The sequence below is a fragment of the Strix uralensis genome, chromosome 2 (assembly GCF_047716275.1).
Source record: "Strix uralensis isolate ZFMK-TIS-50842 chromosome 2, bStrUra1, whole genome shotgun sequence".
Lineage (NCBI taxonomy): Eukaryota > Metazoa > Chordata > Aves > Strigiformes > Strigidae > Strix > Strix uralensis.
The window spans coordinates 1,997,788-2,015,470 of NC_133973.1; the positions used below are offsets into that span (position 1 = coordinate 1,997,788).

General features: G+C 43.4%; 1 protein-coding gene across 4 annotated transcripts; it reads left to right on the top strand.

The window, feature by feature from the left end:
* CLDND1 (claudin domain containing 1) lies at positions 1–8,487 on the top strand. Of its 4 annotated transcripts, none has more exons than XM_074852720.1 (6): positions 1–78; positions 609–781; positions 4,564–4,865; positions 6,051–6,158; positions 6,564–6,701; positions 6,814–8,487. In XM_074852720.1, the coding sequence occupies exons 3-6, from the start codon at positions 4,577–4,579 to the stop codon at positions 7,032–7,034; spliced, it is 756 nt and encodes a 251-aa protein (XP_074708821.1). In that variant the 5' UTR covers positions 1–78; positions 609–781; positions 4,564–4,576; the 3' UTR covers positions 7,035–8,487. The 4 variants fall into 4 exon arrangements, with proteins under 4 accessions (XP_074708821.1, XP_074708830.1, XP_074708838.1 ...); XM_074852729.1 differs by having other exon boundaries at positions 28–65; XM_074852737.1 differs by lacking the exon at positions 1–78 and adding an exon at positions 286–443.
* The last annotated feature ends 9,196 nt before the right edge of the window (positions 8,488–17,683 follow it).

Genomic DNA, 17,683 nt, shown 5'->3' on the forward strand with positions numbered 1-17,683 from the left:
CTGGGCACCGCGGGACGGCAGCGGCGGGGCCGGGCCGGGCTGTACCGTGCTGGGGGGACGGGGCGGCGGGGACGGGCGGTGGGTGCGGCGCCGCGCCGGCCGTAACCGTTGAAGGGGGCGGTGGCTGAGTGTGGGAGGGCGCAGAGGGGTGGCGGGGTGAGGCGCTCCCCGCGGCTGTGCTGCCTGACAGCGGCCCCGGTGCCCCCGCCGGGCGGGCGGTCGCTCCCCCCCCCCACCTCCCGCCTCCCTCCCTGGCAGGGCTGGGGCCTGACAGACCGGGGCCGAGGTCGGCCTGGCCCGTGCTTCGTCCTGGCGGCGGGGGGTGAAGCGCGGCGGCGCCGCCTGGGCGGCCGGTGCCGGAGCGCGGCCCGGGGAGCCGACCGGCCGCGGGGCTCCGCGTTCGCCCGGGGCGGGAGCCGTTCGGACGGCTGCCCGTGTGCTGGGTCGGTCCTGGTGCGGCGTTGGTCAGAGGGCTCTAGCCTTCTGGGTTTTTTTCCCCCCTTTTAAAATATTTTTCCTGTTTTTTTAAAATATTTTTTTCGGGGGGTTTAAATAATTTCAAAGTGAAATTATGATCTCAAACGATTTGGTTTGCGTTCTACTTCTAGATCGCTTTTTGTGAACCGGTGGGGTTGAAGCACTGAATGAATGGAACAGGGCAGATGGGCAGTTGGCGTTTCATGCTCTCGGCTGACCGCAAGACACCAACAACGCGGTGTCTCTGAAGTGACCTGGAATCACTGGAGCTGTGTGTCCTGAGGGACTCTGAGGACCTCTGAAGGTAAAAAAGCGTTTGGTAGCATTCTTTCCTAACCCTCCGTTGCCCTGAGTGTTAAAAAGAGGATCCTGTTTGGTAGTGTCGCCAGCCCTCTCCCCACACTCACACATTCTTTTAGGCCTTCTGCCTGTTCTGTTTTCCCAAAGAGCAGTCAGATCGCAAGCGTGTTTTCTGAGAAGATGCCAGCAAACGCATCCTTCCCCTTTTGTGATGTCAGGTAAAAGGAGTTTCTTAAATGTGGTGGCCTGCTGTTGGCAGAAAGCAGTGATCACTGTAACAAGATAAAAGTATGCCTATTCCTTTCTGCCGTGGTACAGTGACTTCTTAAAATGGTTATCCATTCTGCAGTCTTACAGTTGATTTTTTGCCACAATATTTGCTTTTGTGCTGTTCTGTTTTTTCTCTTTCAACTCTGCTGACTTGCCCTTTTTTTTTCCCCCTCTTCTGTGAAGTACATGCATCTAGTCATCCCTTTGAATGTTCCTGCTAGTTTGGCCTTTGCCTTCTCTTTTATGAGCTGCTGCTTTGAAATTTTTATGTGTTTCACTTCTTTAAAAAATGAGTACAACTACAATATCCTGTAAAGCACTTCTGGTTGAGTGCCTGTTTACTACTGCCTTGTGTTGCCTTACATTCGTTGTGTAGCTTAGTTTCAGCTATAACTTGTTTGAAATAGCTTCTACTGTTAGAATAAAATGTGCTGGCAGTGCCACATGAACGAACCTTTTGTAAAAACAATGAAGGTTCTTGCTCACAGCCTGTAAAGGCAAAGTGTTTCTATTTGTGATCAACCTTTATGTCTTTATAATTAACGTTATCTTTGGTAGTAGTTTTTTTTTTTTTTTGGGTCAGTAAGCTTATTCTAAGGCACCTCCTACATACTGCTCTGGATAGAACCTTTTGCAAAGTGTGGCATAATCTCAAACATGAAGTATCTTTTTTCATGGTCTTCTCTGGTAACTATTTCTTACTGACTATGCTTACTACTCCCACTGAGCTCTGCCTGGGGCTGGAAGGAAGGTTCTCTCTTTAACAGAGCAAAGGACACCTCGTTTTAGTTGGGGTGTGTCTACTGTAAATGAAGATGCATTGGGTATACACAGTGCATGGGCAGGGGAGTCTACTACGCTGTGGCAGGAAGAACTTCAAATTTTGCCTAAAGTGTTGTGGAGTTCTTCATCTTTTCTGTAAGTAGTTGAAGTGTTAGGCAGAAGCATTGATGGGACCTTTATTATAAGGAATCAGGGGAGTGCTCTTGCCTTGGCACTGTCTTGTCCATACTGAAAACCCACGTGTGTTCTTTCTGGGACAAATACCACACAAAGTCACCCACTAAATTTTGGGGACTGTAGCCACCCTGGTTGCTTTATGCCTATCCCTGGAGCTGTACGTTACAAGGATTGAGTGTCACTAGATAGCCATGTCCCTTTTACCAAGTGAGTAATGAACGCTGGACAGTGCTTTAATTTACTGTTTGATGTTTAACCCTTCATTTGGATTGTGAGCGGCTCTTGGTTGCCAGCTGGCATCAGCTCTGCCAAGTTTATTGTATGCCAACGCGCGGAAGGCTGGCCAGAAGTGTTTGGTTGCATTTTAACGATGCTCTGATAGGGATGTTTCCAGCACCAGTGTTCTGTACCTGGGATGTTGTATCTGAAAGTAGGATTTTTGAGCCAGTTCTTTTCTTTCTGTATGTTAGGTACAAAGTTGATCAGATTTGGTTATTGTAAGCATTTATATTAAAGGGCAATGGTAGCAAACCAGCGGCCCAGTAACATCCTGCTTACGTTCTTTTTTGCCAGATGCTACTCTGAGAATGGAACTTGTAGGTTCTTGTGATTCCTCCTTCTGGAGAGAGCCCTTTCTAAAGAGAGGAGTCTGTTGCAGAGGGTTCCTCTTGCAGTGAATGTGACTGCAATATAGTGGAAAATCCAGACCAGCCTGCTTGCCAGCCTGTTCTGCTGCTTGCCCTGAGAGTGAGTTCCCAGAGGATCTGCTCAGCTCTGAGCTGCCACTTGCCCTGTTTGTGAAGGGGAGGGGATCCCTCAGTGAACTCAGTGGGGAGGAATACTGAGGTCAGATCTGTACAGCAACTTGCTCTCTCCCTATTCTGCTCATCCAGTGTCCTGTGTACCTCGAGGCAGATGCTAGGATATCAAAGGAGAATGTAAGTACATAACCACGTCGTTTAAATAGGTGCTGCTTATCAGCTCACCAAAAATGAGTTCTATTCTTGCTCATTGCTAAGGATTCAGTTCAAGAACGGACGTTACAGAAAGCATGCCTTGTTTAGTATGGAAATTAAGCATAGGGAATGATATGGGTACACATAATATCTCCTCCTCAACCCTGTTAGCCAGTTTCAACCAAGTAGAGCAGCAGATGGGAGGGAAAAGAAATAAGAATGGCATTGTTAGCAGCAAGTATTGGTGCCTTTGAAACTCCCTGCTTTAATTTGCACCTTTTTTCATAGTTCAGAATTTCTTACTGGCAGGTCTGACTTGAGTGCTCTTGTTTTTCCTTGTGAATGTTGTGTTTTAAGGCATTTGCTGTTTCCAGTTGCGGTTCACTCAGTTGCAAAGAAACTAGACCAAAATATTTTGATCCAAGTATGTGGGAGAAAGGAGGTAGAACAGGCAATAGGCAAGAGCTGGTTAGATAGTAGCTCGTGTCACCAGACTAGCTCTAGCTGCTGAGTTAACTTCAATTGATTTTTTTTTTTTTTTTTTTTGGCAAGTGCATCAAGCCTGATTCATCATAATCCATAAATTTAATCAAGCACAGAAAACACACGAGAACAACAGGCATCTGAGAGTCCTCTGACATATTGCACTATCTGCAAAACATTCCATGTATTAGCAATCAATTACTCATTAAAGTCACAGTATTGTCGCAAGCGTAAGCATATGTGGTATCTGTATTTTCCCATGCCTCCTTTGACCCTGAATTTATGCCATTTGTGAGCACAACCCTGCGAAGGAGAGCATAAATGACCCCTAATAGAGGGACCCAGCGCAAAGTCCTCATGCCAGTGCATGAAGGCCTTTCAGTTTTGGAAGCTCTTATCATCATCTTCCCGTGGAACAGGGCACCCCCCCCCCCTGCATTGTTTTAGTGTTTCAGAAATACCACTGTCTGTATTGTGGCATTATTGCAGCATTTATCATCATTTCCCAGTTTGTCTTTCAGTGCTTCTTTCATGTTCTGTCTCCAGTGCCCAGATAGGTTTCTCTGCCTCCCTAAAGGCATTCCAGCACCTTGGCATGGCTGCCCTTTGTGAACAGTCTGGAAGAGCTTTTTTGACATGCTTGCGGTTCTTATCTTTGCTGTAAACACAAGCTGTGAAAACCGTATGGGATGAGAGGCTAAAAATAACTTCTACCCTTGGTAATCTCTTAAGGAAAGATAAGTCTTCTGCCTGGGTGCTGCGGATGGATTCTCTGTAAGATTCCCTACAATCAGGATCACAAACGGCAGCGAGCTGAGCCATCTGCTTCGGGGACAGAGTCGCTGTTGCTCTGTCAGTTGCTGTCTCAGAGAGAGCAGCTAGCGCAGCGTGGCTGGGAGAAGGGTGATATCCGTGCCTGGAACTCACAGATCCCCTGGATGCTGACTAGTACCGTAGGCTTGTTCAGCATTCCTTTGATTCCAGCACGTTGGAAAAGGAAGACGCGTGTATCCTAAGGTGACGTTGCGTAGGAGGAATGACGTCACGAGTCTGACGCTGCTAGGATAACTTTGTGTTTGCTGCCAGAGGAGTTACTTGTCCCTCTCTTTCCTCACAGCAGCAAGGGCGCAATGATGGATAACCGTTTTGCTACGGCGCTAGTAATTGCTTGTGTCCTCAGCCTCATCTCCACCATCTATATGGCAGCTTCCATCGGCACCGACTTTTGGTACGAATACCACACCCTGTCCCCAGCTGAGAATGTTAGTGAAGCTGGTAGGAGCATCTGGGAGGAATTTGTCAGCGAGGAGGCAGATGAGAAGACCTACACAGACGCGCTCTTCCGGTGCAACGGCACGGTTGGATTGTGGCGGAGGTGTATCACCGTACCCAAAAACTCTCACTGGTACAGCCCACCAGGTATCTCCAGAGCCATTAACACTTCCCTGGCTTCCCTGTGCCAGCTTCCTCACAACACATTCCTGCCACTTTGTTCCTCCAGAAGGCTTATTTCTGGCTTATGTGGGGTTTTTTCATAAAGACAGTCTAAATTTTTAAAGAAGCGGAAGGCAAAATGCCCTGTGGCTGTCAGTGCTACAGAATCTGGATTTGACACATCACACTTGATCTAAATTTAGTCTGGTATAACTTGGTTTTCTTTTGCATCTGCTGTCCAACTGGGGATACAGTTATAGTTGCTGTCTTTTTAGTAGAGACCCTGTGATCCAGCAATGGAATAAAAATACTGCTTTATGAAGGAGGCACTCCCTCCTTTTACCCAGTCGTTCGTTTTGCTCACATGTCACTGTTGCATCAGCACATTTTGGACTCCTTGTACCATAGTGCTGGATACAGAATGAAATATTTGTGTTCCTTTTCACGATGGTTGGGGGCTAAAAAAGTGGTGAGCAATTATTTTAATTGCTTCAAAGTAGATTTTGGACACATTGTGTGTGTGAAGCCCTTTGTTTTGAACCCTCCTAAAAAAAAAAATGTACTTTCAAACGCTTTTTCTGGAGAAAAAACATTATGTGAAATACTTTTTTTTTTTTTTCTCTAATGAAAATACTTATTTGGGAAGACGCTTAAATCAGCTCTGCTCAATAGTATTCTCAAAGCAAAATATAACTGAAGCATAAAGGGGGAGAAATTTAGTGTAAAGAAGCAAATATTTTCTGTTCTTTAAATAGTCCTTTCTATCCCATTTATGAATGAAGTGTTTAGTACGATACTACATGCTGCACATGGAGAGAAACACAGCCCAGTTAAGCGACTCTGAGTACAAAAATATGTAACAACATAGTTGAGCATCATATGCCACATTTCTTTCCCAATCTGTCAAGCATGGCCCAGTCCTCTATGGGTAACCCAGGTAAGGTTGAAGATTCGGCATGTTTGAATGCTGCCCCTCATTGTAGTAGCTACATTATGCTAACTACACTATGATAAGGCATCCTACAGAGCTGTTTTGAGAGGTAAATTTTTCTCTAGAGTGTTTTTTCTCTGAGGAGCTTCCCAGCTTAAATGGCTGGGAAAGGTGAAATTGGAGGGGAGGGATGGGAGGGAGACACCTAATGGTAATTTTTTTTTTTTTTCGCCCCCCAGAAACTGATATGACTACAAACTGCATCAGTTTTTCCCTCTCTGATCAGTTTATGGAGAAGTACATAGAGCCTGGAAATCACAATAGTGGCACAGATTTGAATCGAACTTGTAAGTGTCTTTTACTTCTGGCAGGTAAACAAGTAGGATGAAAAGAAAGCCATTTCTCAAATGCAATCACTAGTGAGGGAAGCATCTGTATCTTGCTCTGCCTTTTTTTTTTTTTTTCCCTCCTTCTTTCTTCACAGTTTGAAAGGAAAACTTAAGTGCTTTAGCAAAGGTTTTGCCCGTGAATACAGTACAGGAATTCGGGTTTTGCCCATGAATACAGTACAGGAATTCGGGAGTTAACAAATTAAGTTCTTCCTACTTTAGTGAGGTCTTTGGTCCTTTTTAGCTGTGATTGTGGAGTGTCTGATGAAGCAGAAGCAGTGTGGGTAGAAGGGAATATATGATGGTGGGAGAGGATCAGTTTCTAGCACGTTTTCAACAAACTTGTGTGTTTTTCACGTGCAGATCTCTGGCGATTACAGTTCCTCCTGCCCTTTGTCAGCCTTGGCCTCATGTGCTTTGGGGCTCTGATTGGGCTCTGTGCTTGTGCCTGCCGCAGCCTTTACCCTGCCATTGCCACCGGAGTCCTCCATTTCCTAGCAGGTAGGTCTCCAGCCACCCACCCCTTGCCCTCCCTCCTCCAGAAGCTGACAGTGACAGCCAGAGCACATCAACGGTGAGCTCACTGGGCTTTGCTGCTTCCTTCCTTCCCCAGGGCTTTGTACGCTGGGCCTGGTTGGCTGCTATGTAGCTGGGATTGAGCTGCTCCATAAGAAGCTGCCGCTGCCTGATGACGTGAGGGGAGAATTCGGCTGGTCCTTCTGCCTGGCCTGTGTCTCGGCACCTTTGCAGTTTATGGCAGCTGCTCTCTTCATCTGGGCAGCTCGCACCAACAGAAAGGAATTCACTCTCCTGAAAGCCTACCGTGTAGCCTAAGTGCTGCTACCGAAGTATTGGGTTTCCCCGTTAGAGCCTCTTCTCCCCCCAACCCTTACTACTTCTTTCTTTTAGTCAGAATTTTACCCTGTACTGCGTGCTTCTTGCCAGCTGAGACAATTTAGCCTGCAGGCGCTGAAGACAAAGACCTCTGGGCTAAATGACCAAACTCTGCCAGAAGTCTGTAGAACTTGAACAGGTTTTTTAATTGTTTTCTTTTTTAAGAATTATTATTAAGTATTTTTTAAGGTTCATTTGGTTGTTGACTGTCCCCTTGGTTAGATGTACATGCCCCCTCCTAATTTTATTACCCTGTCAGCCTGGAGGAAATAGGATTGGTGTTGTGGCGTGGAAGAGAGACAGGAAAAGGAAAGATGCAGGTAGGCAAGAATGGGAACTTTAGTGCACAAATTAGAAATAATCAGGAGCTCTTTACTGTGTGACCCAAACAGGTAATACCTACAGAGAGCACCCAAGAGACATGAGGGAACTCAGAAACCTCTGTTACGGAAATAGCGTAGCTAAATCAGTCCTGTAGCTTCGCTTTGGCTCTCTTCTTCTCACTAGTTTGCTACTTTTTGTGGCGTCTGCCAAAATTGATGCAGGCAGAGCAGCCGGCTGTGGGCGGGCCTGTACAGCACACCATCCCGCAGTAGGCTCTGTGCTCACATTTGTTGAGGAGTGGGATAAATTGGCCCCCGTGGAGCTCTGTGCTGCTCTAGCTACGCTGCTTCCAGGACCCAGGCTAGTTTGGTATCTGCACTACATGTGGTTGTGCACTCTGATCTTAACTTGTGGTGCTTTTGCTTGCTGTGAAATAAGACTTTTCTCTCTCTGGTGTTGAAAATGACCCTTTGTTTTAATTTGGTTTAGTGTATGTGTGTATATGTACATATATAAACTTAGGGGTTTTTTTTAAAGCTCACCTATTTATCCTATATAGCACACAACAGGGTTTTTTTAAAAGGTGCTGCTCTTTTCCCATCTTGCCCAAAACCTATGGTTTAAATGGAATAATAAAAAAAAAAACTCATGAATTCTCAGCGTTGCATGAATCTGATGGGAGGGTGAGGGAATGGTCTAAAGCGAATTTTACTTGGGGAAGGAAAAGCCAGTGTCTAGATTGTTCTCTGTTTTCAGGGAAAGGTCACGAGAAACAAGGATGTGTGTGGTTAGATTTTTTTTTTTTTTTAAATCCTTGGGCCCCTGCTAACTTTAAATTTTCTGCTTCTCATCATTGGGGGGCGCAACACCCCATAATTTCTAATTAGTTCACAGCTTCTGCACATACTTCTAAATCACTGCAACTCTAGCCAGACTGGGTGGCGTGTCTTATCTAGAAAACAGCCTTTCAAGACTAAATTGTTTAATTCTGAAGCCTTAACTCCCCTTGTTTCCTTACTCCATGCTTAACAGAAGTATGTCTTAGAAGAAATAAATTCTGACAAAATGAGTAAGTCTCTGATGGTAGGGATTCTGTGAGATACTGTTGATGAGAATGACACAGAAATAGGAATTTTTATGTCACCGCTGTTTTTTTTATTTTGTTTTGTGCTTGCTTGGGTTTTTTTTCAGTAAGTGCTTCTACCCAGGTGGTATTTGCTGGGTCAGCAAACAGCCTCAGTCACTAGTTCCCTGAAGATCGGGGATATCTGCTAGTATCAGTGTTCTTTTAATCATGTGTGATAGGGATCAACCTACTTCTCCTTTTATTGTCATCACTGGAATCCTTACAAAATGAAACAAGGATGATGAGGAAAACCAGGATCACTGAAAAAGCAGCAGTGGGCTGTTCAAGATAAATTTCTTTTTCTTGCTGTTGAGTTTTCCTCTTAAAACAACTTCTTTCCTTCTCTACAAAATCTGGGCCAATTCTAACCCTGTGAGAGGGCATGTGGTACTTCGGAGCAGTATCTGAGAGTAAATGAAAATCTGTGCTGCTGATATGTACTGATGTGGTGCTTTTTCAGAGTCCTCAGTTATCTCTGACTTAGGTAGATAAGGCCTAACTGCTCAGCTTGTCTTGTTCTTCATTTGTCAGAAATACTAGGGCATGCAAGCCTCAGCTCCAGTCAAAAGGATTAGAAGGGGCTATTCTGAATTTTGAGAGGAAACACTGCTGTTTATTTTATCTAGTACAGTTTGGGGTGTTTTGTGTTTTTTTTTTTTTTTTTCTTCATTCAGGAGCTGACAGAAGAATCATATCGTATGATTTTAATTTGAGCAATAGGAATCCTGCGCACTTGCTTTCTCCTCTTGTATCAGACACCTGTTTTTCTGAAGTGTAAATCTCAGCTTTCAAATGATAATATTCTTGCTTCCAAAAGAAGGATTGTTATGGAGAGAAAAGGGAATGTTAGAGGTGCTGTCAGTCCTTTCTTGATCACTTGAAGTATCAGCAAAACCAAGACTGTCTGCTTTTGTCTGTCTTACGTAAGTGCTGCTGATTTTTCTGTGCCCTGAAGAAAACATGCTTTAATTGATCCTTGATTTTGACCATTTAATTAAAGTGAGGGTCACTTTCAGGGTTTTTTTTCTTCTTCGCTCTTGTGTAAAGATTTCTTCATCAGAATGGATTTCAGAGAGAGGCAGATTTCATCCAGGAAGAGGACTATCCCTCTCCGTTGTGTGGGGTGATGGATCTGCGTGTAGCTATCTTGCTTTGTAACTGTGTGATTTGCTCAAGGTGTCAAGGGAGCAAGAAGTGTTCTTGCACTGCTTGCTTGGGTCCATAAATGGTGTTGCAGGAAAGAAAAACAGAGTAGACACTGAGGATGGAGTAATTCTGTTAAAGAGAGATGGTTGAGCACACCAACACATAACGAGACCGACACCTGGTGTGGTACAGGCCCTTCACTGGCGAATCCTCATGCCACATGCAGAGGCTGGCTGCATTCCAGAGAGGCCCAAGGCATGTGTGTAGGTTTGGTCACATATGTATATGCAAATGTGGACACCCTTGCTCAGAAAAGCGAAGAGTGCTCCAACTCTGGAAGAAAGTGGCAAGCTGCATTTGTCCTTCAAACATGCCCCTATATGACAATGTTTCTTCTTCACAGGCTGGGGCGTGTTTTTCTGCCAACACTCTGAAACCTCTAGGAAAGCAGGACTAACAGAAAGCTGCACAAGAGCAATAAAGCGTTTAGTCTAGGTAGCAGCCTCTTATTTTTTCCTCAAAGTGACTTTTTCCCTGTCCTCTCCCCCTGCTTTGAACAGCTCTGAGAAGCGTCTGGCCAATGAAGCTGTGAAGAGGGGTGTTGTTATTATTGTGGCTGTAAAGACCTCTCCTGCTGGTGTTAGAGGAGAGAGTGCTGAAAACAGGAGAACAGTCAAGCCCATTTCCTTACTTTAATAAAAAAGCAGTACAGAGTAGACACAAAAAAATAGCTTTGTGGTGTATAGGGGACAGTTTGCCACTTATGAAAGGAATAATATGTTGTGGGGGCAAGTGATAGCAGAGTCTTGGATGACCCAAAGACCCGTCTAATCTGTTGTCATGCCAGAAACTGTGTGGTGGTCTAGTTTTCCTTCTGGATTGTGTGCCAGCCCCGTGGTCCTTTCCTCATGGAAGGTCTGTTGCAGTCTTTTTGCTATGGTGATAATGAATTTCTCCTTTCCCCTCATCTAAAAGGCTCCGAAGTGTGTTTTGAGAAAAGGATTCGGGTTTGTGGATTTTTTTGTTGTTGTTGTTCTTTGTCACTTACAGTTGGCACCAAGTTCTGTACCAGCTCCCAGTCTTGCAGTGCTGCCTTAGTTTTGTGATTCAAGGCAATGACTTCTGAAAAGCTCTTTCCTACTCACCAGCACTGTGTGTACCCAGACAGCACCTGCTATTCAAAGAGAAATTCTGAAATGTCAGCGGCTTGTCATCGTTATATCTTGGGCTGATTGTCCGCCTCTATCTGTGTGTATTTCCTGCTTGAGTAGATTGTGCATCTCAACAGAGAGGGGATAACATCTTGAAGCTGCTTTTTTTTTTTTTTAACCTCCCCATTTCCTCAGGACTAGCTAGAGATTTGTGCTCTAGAGCTTCTTTATAACTTGGTTTCTAATAGGAAAGGATCAAAAGTTTGCGTGTTTAGTACTAACTCTATTGCTGTAGGATATTATACATGCCAAACCTTTATACAAATGGATGACCACTGAAAAAAACCTGATGGCAATAATGTATTCCACGCCTCTCCCTCCTTTTCCCCTTCTAAAATTACCACTTTTAAAAATATCCATAGGGACAGTGTTTTATTTATTGATCAGGTTAGAGCAATGAGCGTGAGATATCTTGGTGCTCCATGCTTTCTGTGTACAGACAAGGGTGAAGATGATGATTGATTTTTGCAGAGGATCCAAGCATCTCTCTACCCTTGGGTTTTCCGAGGTGAAGATTATAAATTTTCAAGGAAACGATAGTCTTTCATTTAATGAAAATTAATTATTACTTAATCAGAACCCTCCTTAAAAAAATGTTAGTGATTTTGTCCTATAGCCTTCTTTCTTTTTCCAGCTTTCTCAAGTCTTTCATCTGCCTCTTTTAAAGTGTCCCTTACATTAAATGGTTTTAGAATATTGTCTTTAGATTGATGTTTGCAAAGAAGATAATCTACTGTTGTATTTTGTATCACTGTCTCGGAAGAGGAAACCTTTACATATGTAACTTTTCAATGGACCTACCCATTGCGTCTGTTGTTTGGGCTAGTTCTCAATATCAGACATGCATATATTTTTAAAAATTCGGAGTATCTATTAGAATGTTTGGATCAACCTTGTTTTTTAATAGCCTTTCAAAAAAGTAAACAATGAGGAAGTGTTTCCAGAGTTCTTCCTTAGCAAGGACTCTTTCTACCCCATGTTATGACCTACCATGTGTCTGGACCTTTACGATCAGTCCTTTTTCCATTCAGCTTCCTCAGCTGAATGCGTGTGAGTATATTTTGCCACACATTAACTTGGTTGAGCTGTGGTTGAGGACCATTCCCCGTTGTAATTTCACCTTTTCTCATCCTCATGATGAAAGGTTTACACTACAATGCCGCTGTCGTCAGAAAAATGGAAAAGCCCTGTGAAGAAGCAGCACGTGGGCTCTCGGTGGAGGAACCATCCACTGTTAGACCCTTCCCAGGGCAGGGAGTGCAGCTCTCTGCTGGTGCCCCACCGTGTTTCCATACCCGTACGCTCAGCAGTGGGGACTTGTGTTAGCTATAAATGTTGGTGTCTCTCGCACTGTGTCAAGTGAGTGTGAGTGGAGCCTTTCCCAGCAGTGTCCAACCATGATGTGGCATGAGTATGCTCTTGGGCTAAGCCACCAAATCAGGACTGCACTGAATACAGGGTTTTTCCTTACTCTGAGGCCAAGTATAGCTTGTACCTTTAGCTGATTTGATTCTTTGGGAGATATCTCTGCAGAGTCTGGTAGCTGACACTGTTGGCTAAGTGACCGTGGCAATACCTTTTTTACATTAAATGCTTTCTATGTAAATTCACGGAGGAACCTCCCTCGTTTTCAGAGGATTTGCCTGTGACAAACACATGTAAAGAGCTCCAAAGCTGACCATCCTATATATCTACACTGATGTTGATTTAGTAGTTTAGTGAATCCACCAGTTAATCACCAAATTGATGCATGTTTTGGAGCTCTGGCAGGGTGAGAGCAGGAGTGTGCAGGGCAAAGCGGGTGATAATTTTCTGTGATGCCTCAGCTCTGCCTGAGCCTTCCTGCCTACAGGTGATACTGATAGCAGACGCTGGAGAACTGGTTCCACAGCCTCTCCAAATCCTTCCTGGGTCTCAGCCCTGCACTGGACTGTGCTCCCTTACCACTGCTGATTTCCTATTTTAAACTACTTGTGTGGGTGATTGTGTGATCCCAGTGACTTTACTCAAGTCATTTCTCCAACCCTCATTAAATTGCTTTGGTAGAGAAAGGGGTGGCCTTCAACTTCACCAGAAATAAGCTCTGCTTTCTGGGGCTGTTGCAGTAGTTCCTCTTGCAAACAGATCCCTTTTGTCTTGCACTCAAGTGGCGTATTTAAGTAGCTAATTTTGATTTGCATTTTTCCACAGAAAGCCTATTCTGGAGCAGCCAGGTGTGTTTTGCCTCCAGCCACCTTTGTGAGCTGACAGGAGTGTCATCATACAGGCCACAGCCTTGTTATTCCCCTTCTGTGTCTCCTTGCTTCCTTCTCCCAGCTCCTGCACTGATGCTCCCCTCTCTGTTCGCTCTTTCCTAGCCTCTTTTACCACAACAAATAAACCAGCTACTTACTTCAGAGGCACATTGGGCCATACTCACAGGACCTTTAGTCTGTCCACATCCCTGTTACACACCCACTTGGGTGTGTCTGGAAGCCTGAAGCCAGCTAATTGGAAATGCTGGCCACAGGAACATTTGTTGGGGCGTGCAGCTATGGCTGTGAATGCCTTTAAGACATCAGCACCCTTTTTAACGTAACCTGGATGCTGTTGGCTCTGCTCTGCCACGTGCTCAGCTTATGGTTTAAATTCTCTGTATCCAGTGTTTACAGAATGAGAAATAAGACCTTAATTTGCAGTAGAAGATTTACGTAGTAGTCTGGGCTAAAGGAGCTCTTGTGCCTGCCAGCTGTCTGCTTCTGTTATGCTCCCTACCCTGGGTCATCTTCACCCCAGGAGATGCCAGTAGGGGAACTGATAGCTTCTTGATAGTTGGGCATTGTTTGTGTTCAACAAGCTGGCAAGGAAACGGGGATCAACCGATGGAGCAGTAAAGAAAACCCCTGTGGTGCCATCATGCACGATGCAAAGATTCTGTTCTATAGGTAAAGACAGTTTGTGGGGAATATTCTTCCCCATTTTTCGGAGACTGTGTCACATATTCAGCTCAAGTTCTTCCTTTGTTGTCGGTAGATTAAGTGCTAGAAATTATAGGAGTCACCTTTGTCTTCTAACTGGAAAGGAAGATTTTTAACATAGATTTCAAGCTCCCTGACCCAGGAGAAAGTCCTGAGGGTTATTTGAAGCAGTGAGAAATAAGCGGGACAAAGAAAGTCACCGATAATGAAGATTCAGGAAGATGAATTTCAGACAAAGTTAATGTTTTCTGTAGGTTTTCTATTTTGGGATGTGGTAACTTGAGATATGAATAAAAGACGCAGGAAATAATTGTTCTTCTTCACTTGACTGTGTTCAGTCTTAGCTGACATTGTGTGTTGAAGCTGTAGATAATTGGGGGTATCCTGAGAGGAGTGAATAGCACCTCTACGATGTTTAGAAATGATAAGCTACAAGATAAGGAGCGATGGAGCCATTATGTAGAAAGGAGGACTCTTCGGGTGGGGCAAGTAACATTTTTTTACAAAAGAAATTGATATAGACAATGGCGAGTAGTTCTCTACATCCACTGGTGATAGGACCAGAGGTAACCAGCTTAGCTTGTAGTAAAGGAGAACTAAGCTGACTGATGGGGGAAAACAAAAATCTTGGTCTAAGCATGCTTGATCCTGAGCTAGATGATTATTTGTCCTTTCAGCCCTACACTTATCTTCCTCATCCAAACCATCTTCAAGAAAACAATTTCACCCACCCAAGGGCTCACCTACTGAGTGTTACCAAGAGACACCATTTCTGAGGGACTTTCTTGGCTTATTCTCTCACAGAATTACTTATGAAATACAAATACCAAAAAAAGGATAATTGAACGTGGATCCTCAAATGAGTGTTGTGAAATTTGGTGAAGATCCAGTTATTTTACCTGAGATGCTGGCTCAAGATGTACTCCAGAAATTCACTTACGTAGATTTTCCTACAATTTTCATTATTGTATTTGTTTGAGGTTGGGGCTTATTTAATCTAGTTTCTCAGTGAGACAAGCCTGAGGAAACTATGATGTCTATGTGTTTATGAATACTGTCCTTCCTTCCCCTTTATAACTTCAGAATTTAGTGGCCAGTTCAAGCCAGAGTTGCTGAAATCCTGATTCTTACAAGTTTCCTGTAAAGAGACCTTATAGATGACAGGGACTCTGTTAGTGCTTCCACTGAAGGAATCATTGTCATCTCAGTGTTTACTAAACACAATAATCCTTTTTCTAGATTACAGTTCATGGCCACCTCACCTTTTTTTTTAATCATTGATGTCACTTACACAACGAGTGAGAGGTATTATGTATCGGGACTTTTTTAGGTGCTTTTGCAAGGGATGAGTGAAATGCATTGGGACTTCTCCTGGGTTTAGAACAAAGAGAAGACTAGCCTTGAAATCCTGCAGACACTTGAGTGGTGCCGTGCAGATCCGGTCTGTAAAATTTGGAGTCACGTACATGTAATGTTTTGAAGCTAGGTGCAGCATTTTAAGTCTGTCAGTTGATGTGACGAAGAAGCACCGATTCACTCTTCACGATACATCTTGCATTAGATGCCTGTCCCATTTATGGCATTTCCTGTAGGGGCAAAATGAGACCACATATATTATTTGTAGCCCAGAATTGCTGTCTTTTAGACATTGATGGATTAGTTCATATGGAGTGACATTAAAAATTTGTCATAAATAGGAGAGTAAGGGCAGATGTTTGATATGCCGTGAGACTTCTTTTTGATGTTTGTTATGCTGAGTCAGGCTGAAATGAAAGCGATCGAAGGAAAGCGTCAGAAATTAGAAATGACAGAGAACTTGACAAAAGCAAGGTTTAGAAAGTAAGTCTGAACTGCAAATAATAAAGCTGATGTTCCTTCTGGCCTTACTGGAAAGAAGACAGCTTCATATTAGTGATACGTGAATATCTGTTCTGTGATAGTATTCTTCTTGAGCTTGTTCACACAGAAGTGCTTATCAGCTGGTTCCCCAAAAAAATTCTTTGAAAGTTGCCTCTGAAAATGAGGTTAGTTAAGCAAGATTTCTTCCCTGATCCTGATTTCTAAGACAGAATTAATTCTCTTTCAAATAGGAAATATTTGTTTCTCATCGTACTATTCTTCTAACAATAGATTCTGCCATTTCTGAATTCATTGTGTCTTACCAGAGGTGCTTCATTCCTGAGCTCCCCTTTGTTCTCTGTGTCTTTATTTTTAAGTAAAATTCTTTCTAACCTACAACTGGCTTCCCTCAGATGAGTTCTTTGAACTCACGTTACTGAACACTGCACAAATCTCATAGTCACAAAATTTAACAAACAACAAGAGAACATCAAAATCATGAGCAGTTAAACCCAGAGAGAGAAGAGCTGAGTCCAACTAGAAATAATCAAATTTGAAGAGAGTTTCTAGCATCTCAGTGCAGTGGGCACTTTATGTGCTCTGTGGGTTATATGAAGCTGATGTAGTAGCTCTCATATTCAAAAGTTACAAGGAAATGCTGTTTTGAAACCATGTTGTGGTTTTCAGTTTATGGGGTTTGTTTTGTTTTGAGTTTTTGTTTTTGAGGCAAAGAAAATCTTAGTATGTGATTCTAAGTAAGAGAAATGTCTCCCCGGAGATCACTGCACCAACATGTTTAATCTCTAGGATCACATTGCTTTGCAGATTGTCGTAGTGCATTGACAAAGTTACCTTATCTGAGGCTTTATCCTGTGAAGACTTACAAAAATATTGGTGAAGGGAAAGTGTCAGCCAGTTGAACATTTCCAGTCCTTGCTTTTTCACAAAGCACCCTGCCATTAGCTGGTTAATATCAGTCTTCCAGTCAAAGCTCTGTGTGATGGTATAGAGATACTTGAGCAAATAGCACAAGGGAGCTCTGAATATACAAGGGAAAAGAAAATGCACGAGTACTGAACTACAGCTATGGGCAAAATCTCAGACTTGATGCCCTATCCCCAATCCCACATGTAGGTGGTAAGAAATGCAGATTCAGAAATGTTCTTTTACTAGCCAAGTACAGTAATTGTAGCAGGAGGAAAAAATGAAAGAAAAACCTTTTTTAAAAAAAGAAAGTAAGCAGTGACTCAGAAAACAAGATTTTGGTCATATTTGGCATTGACATAGTGCAGATAAGCAAAAATTAATTCAGTAGTAGTCTCAGAAAAAATACTCCCTGTACAAAACGGGAAGCAAAGCCCCAAACATGCAATTTGGCCGTGGTTGAATGTGTGAAGACGTGCTCAGCGCTGTGCAGGAGGGTAACAAACTTGCCAAGCCAACTGTGTGGCCTGACTATCACTCTGCCAGGGAAAGCCAAGCTGCAATACCAAGGAAAAGTATAAAGGTTAAAATACCAGGAATTGTAGAGATTACTGAGAAATACGTTTGGATTGATGGATGGATTTATTTACAGTTAAACTTTCTAAACGAGTGTCAAGTGACGCCCTCAGTAGATCTACAAACAAAACAAGTGCTTCTGGAAGAGCATGTCTGCAATTTTGGCTTTTCTCTATCAAAGCTACCAAAAAATTTAATGTTTTTGAAAGAAAGCAAGTAATATCTTCTGGATGAGTTACTACAAGTAGACTGCTTGTCTCAGTCAGTCCAGCAGAGCTTTACATAGCACTTACTGAAGAAAAATACCCAATAACCTGTGTTTCCAAAGTGATGGAAAAAATTAAGCAAATAGACAGAATCCTTGTCCTGAAGTACATAAATCCAGGTAACCAGCTCTGATAGACCTGGGAGACTCAGCCAAGATGCATGTTTGCAAAGACCCAAAAAACACCCTAAAGAGTTGGCTGCTGGATGCATGAAACGAAA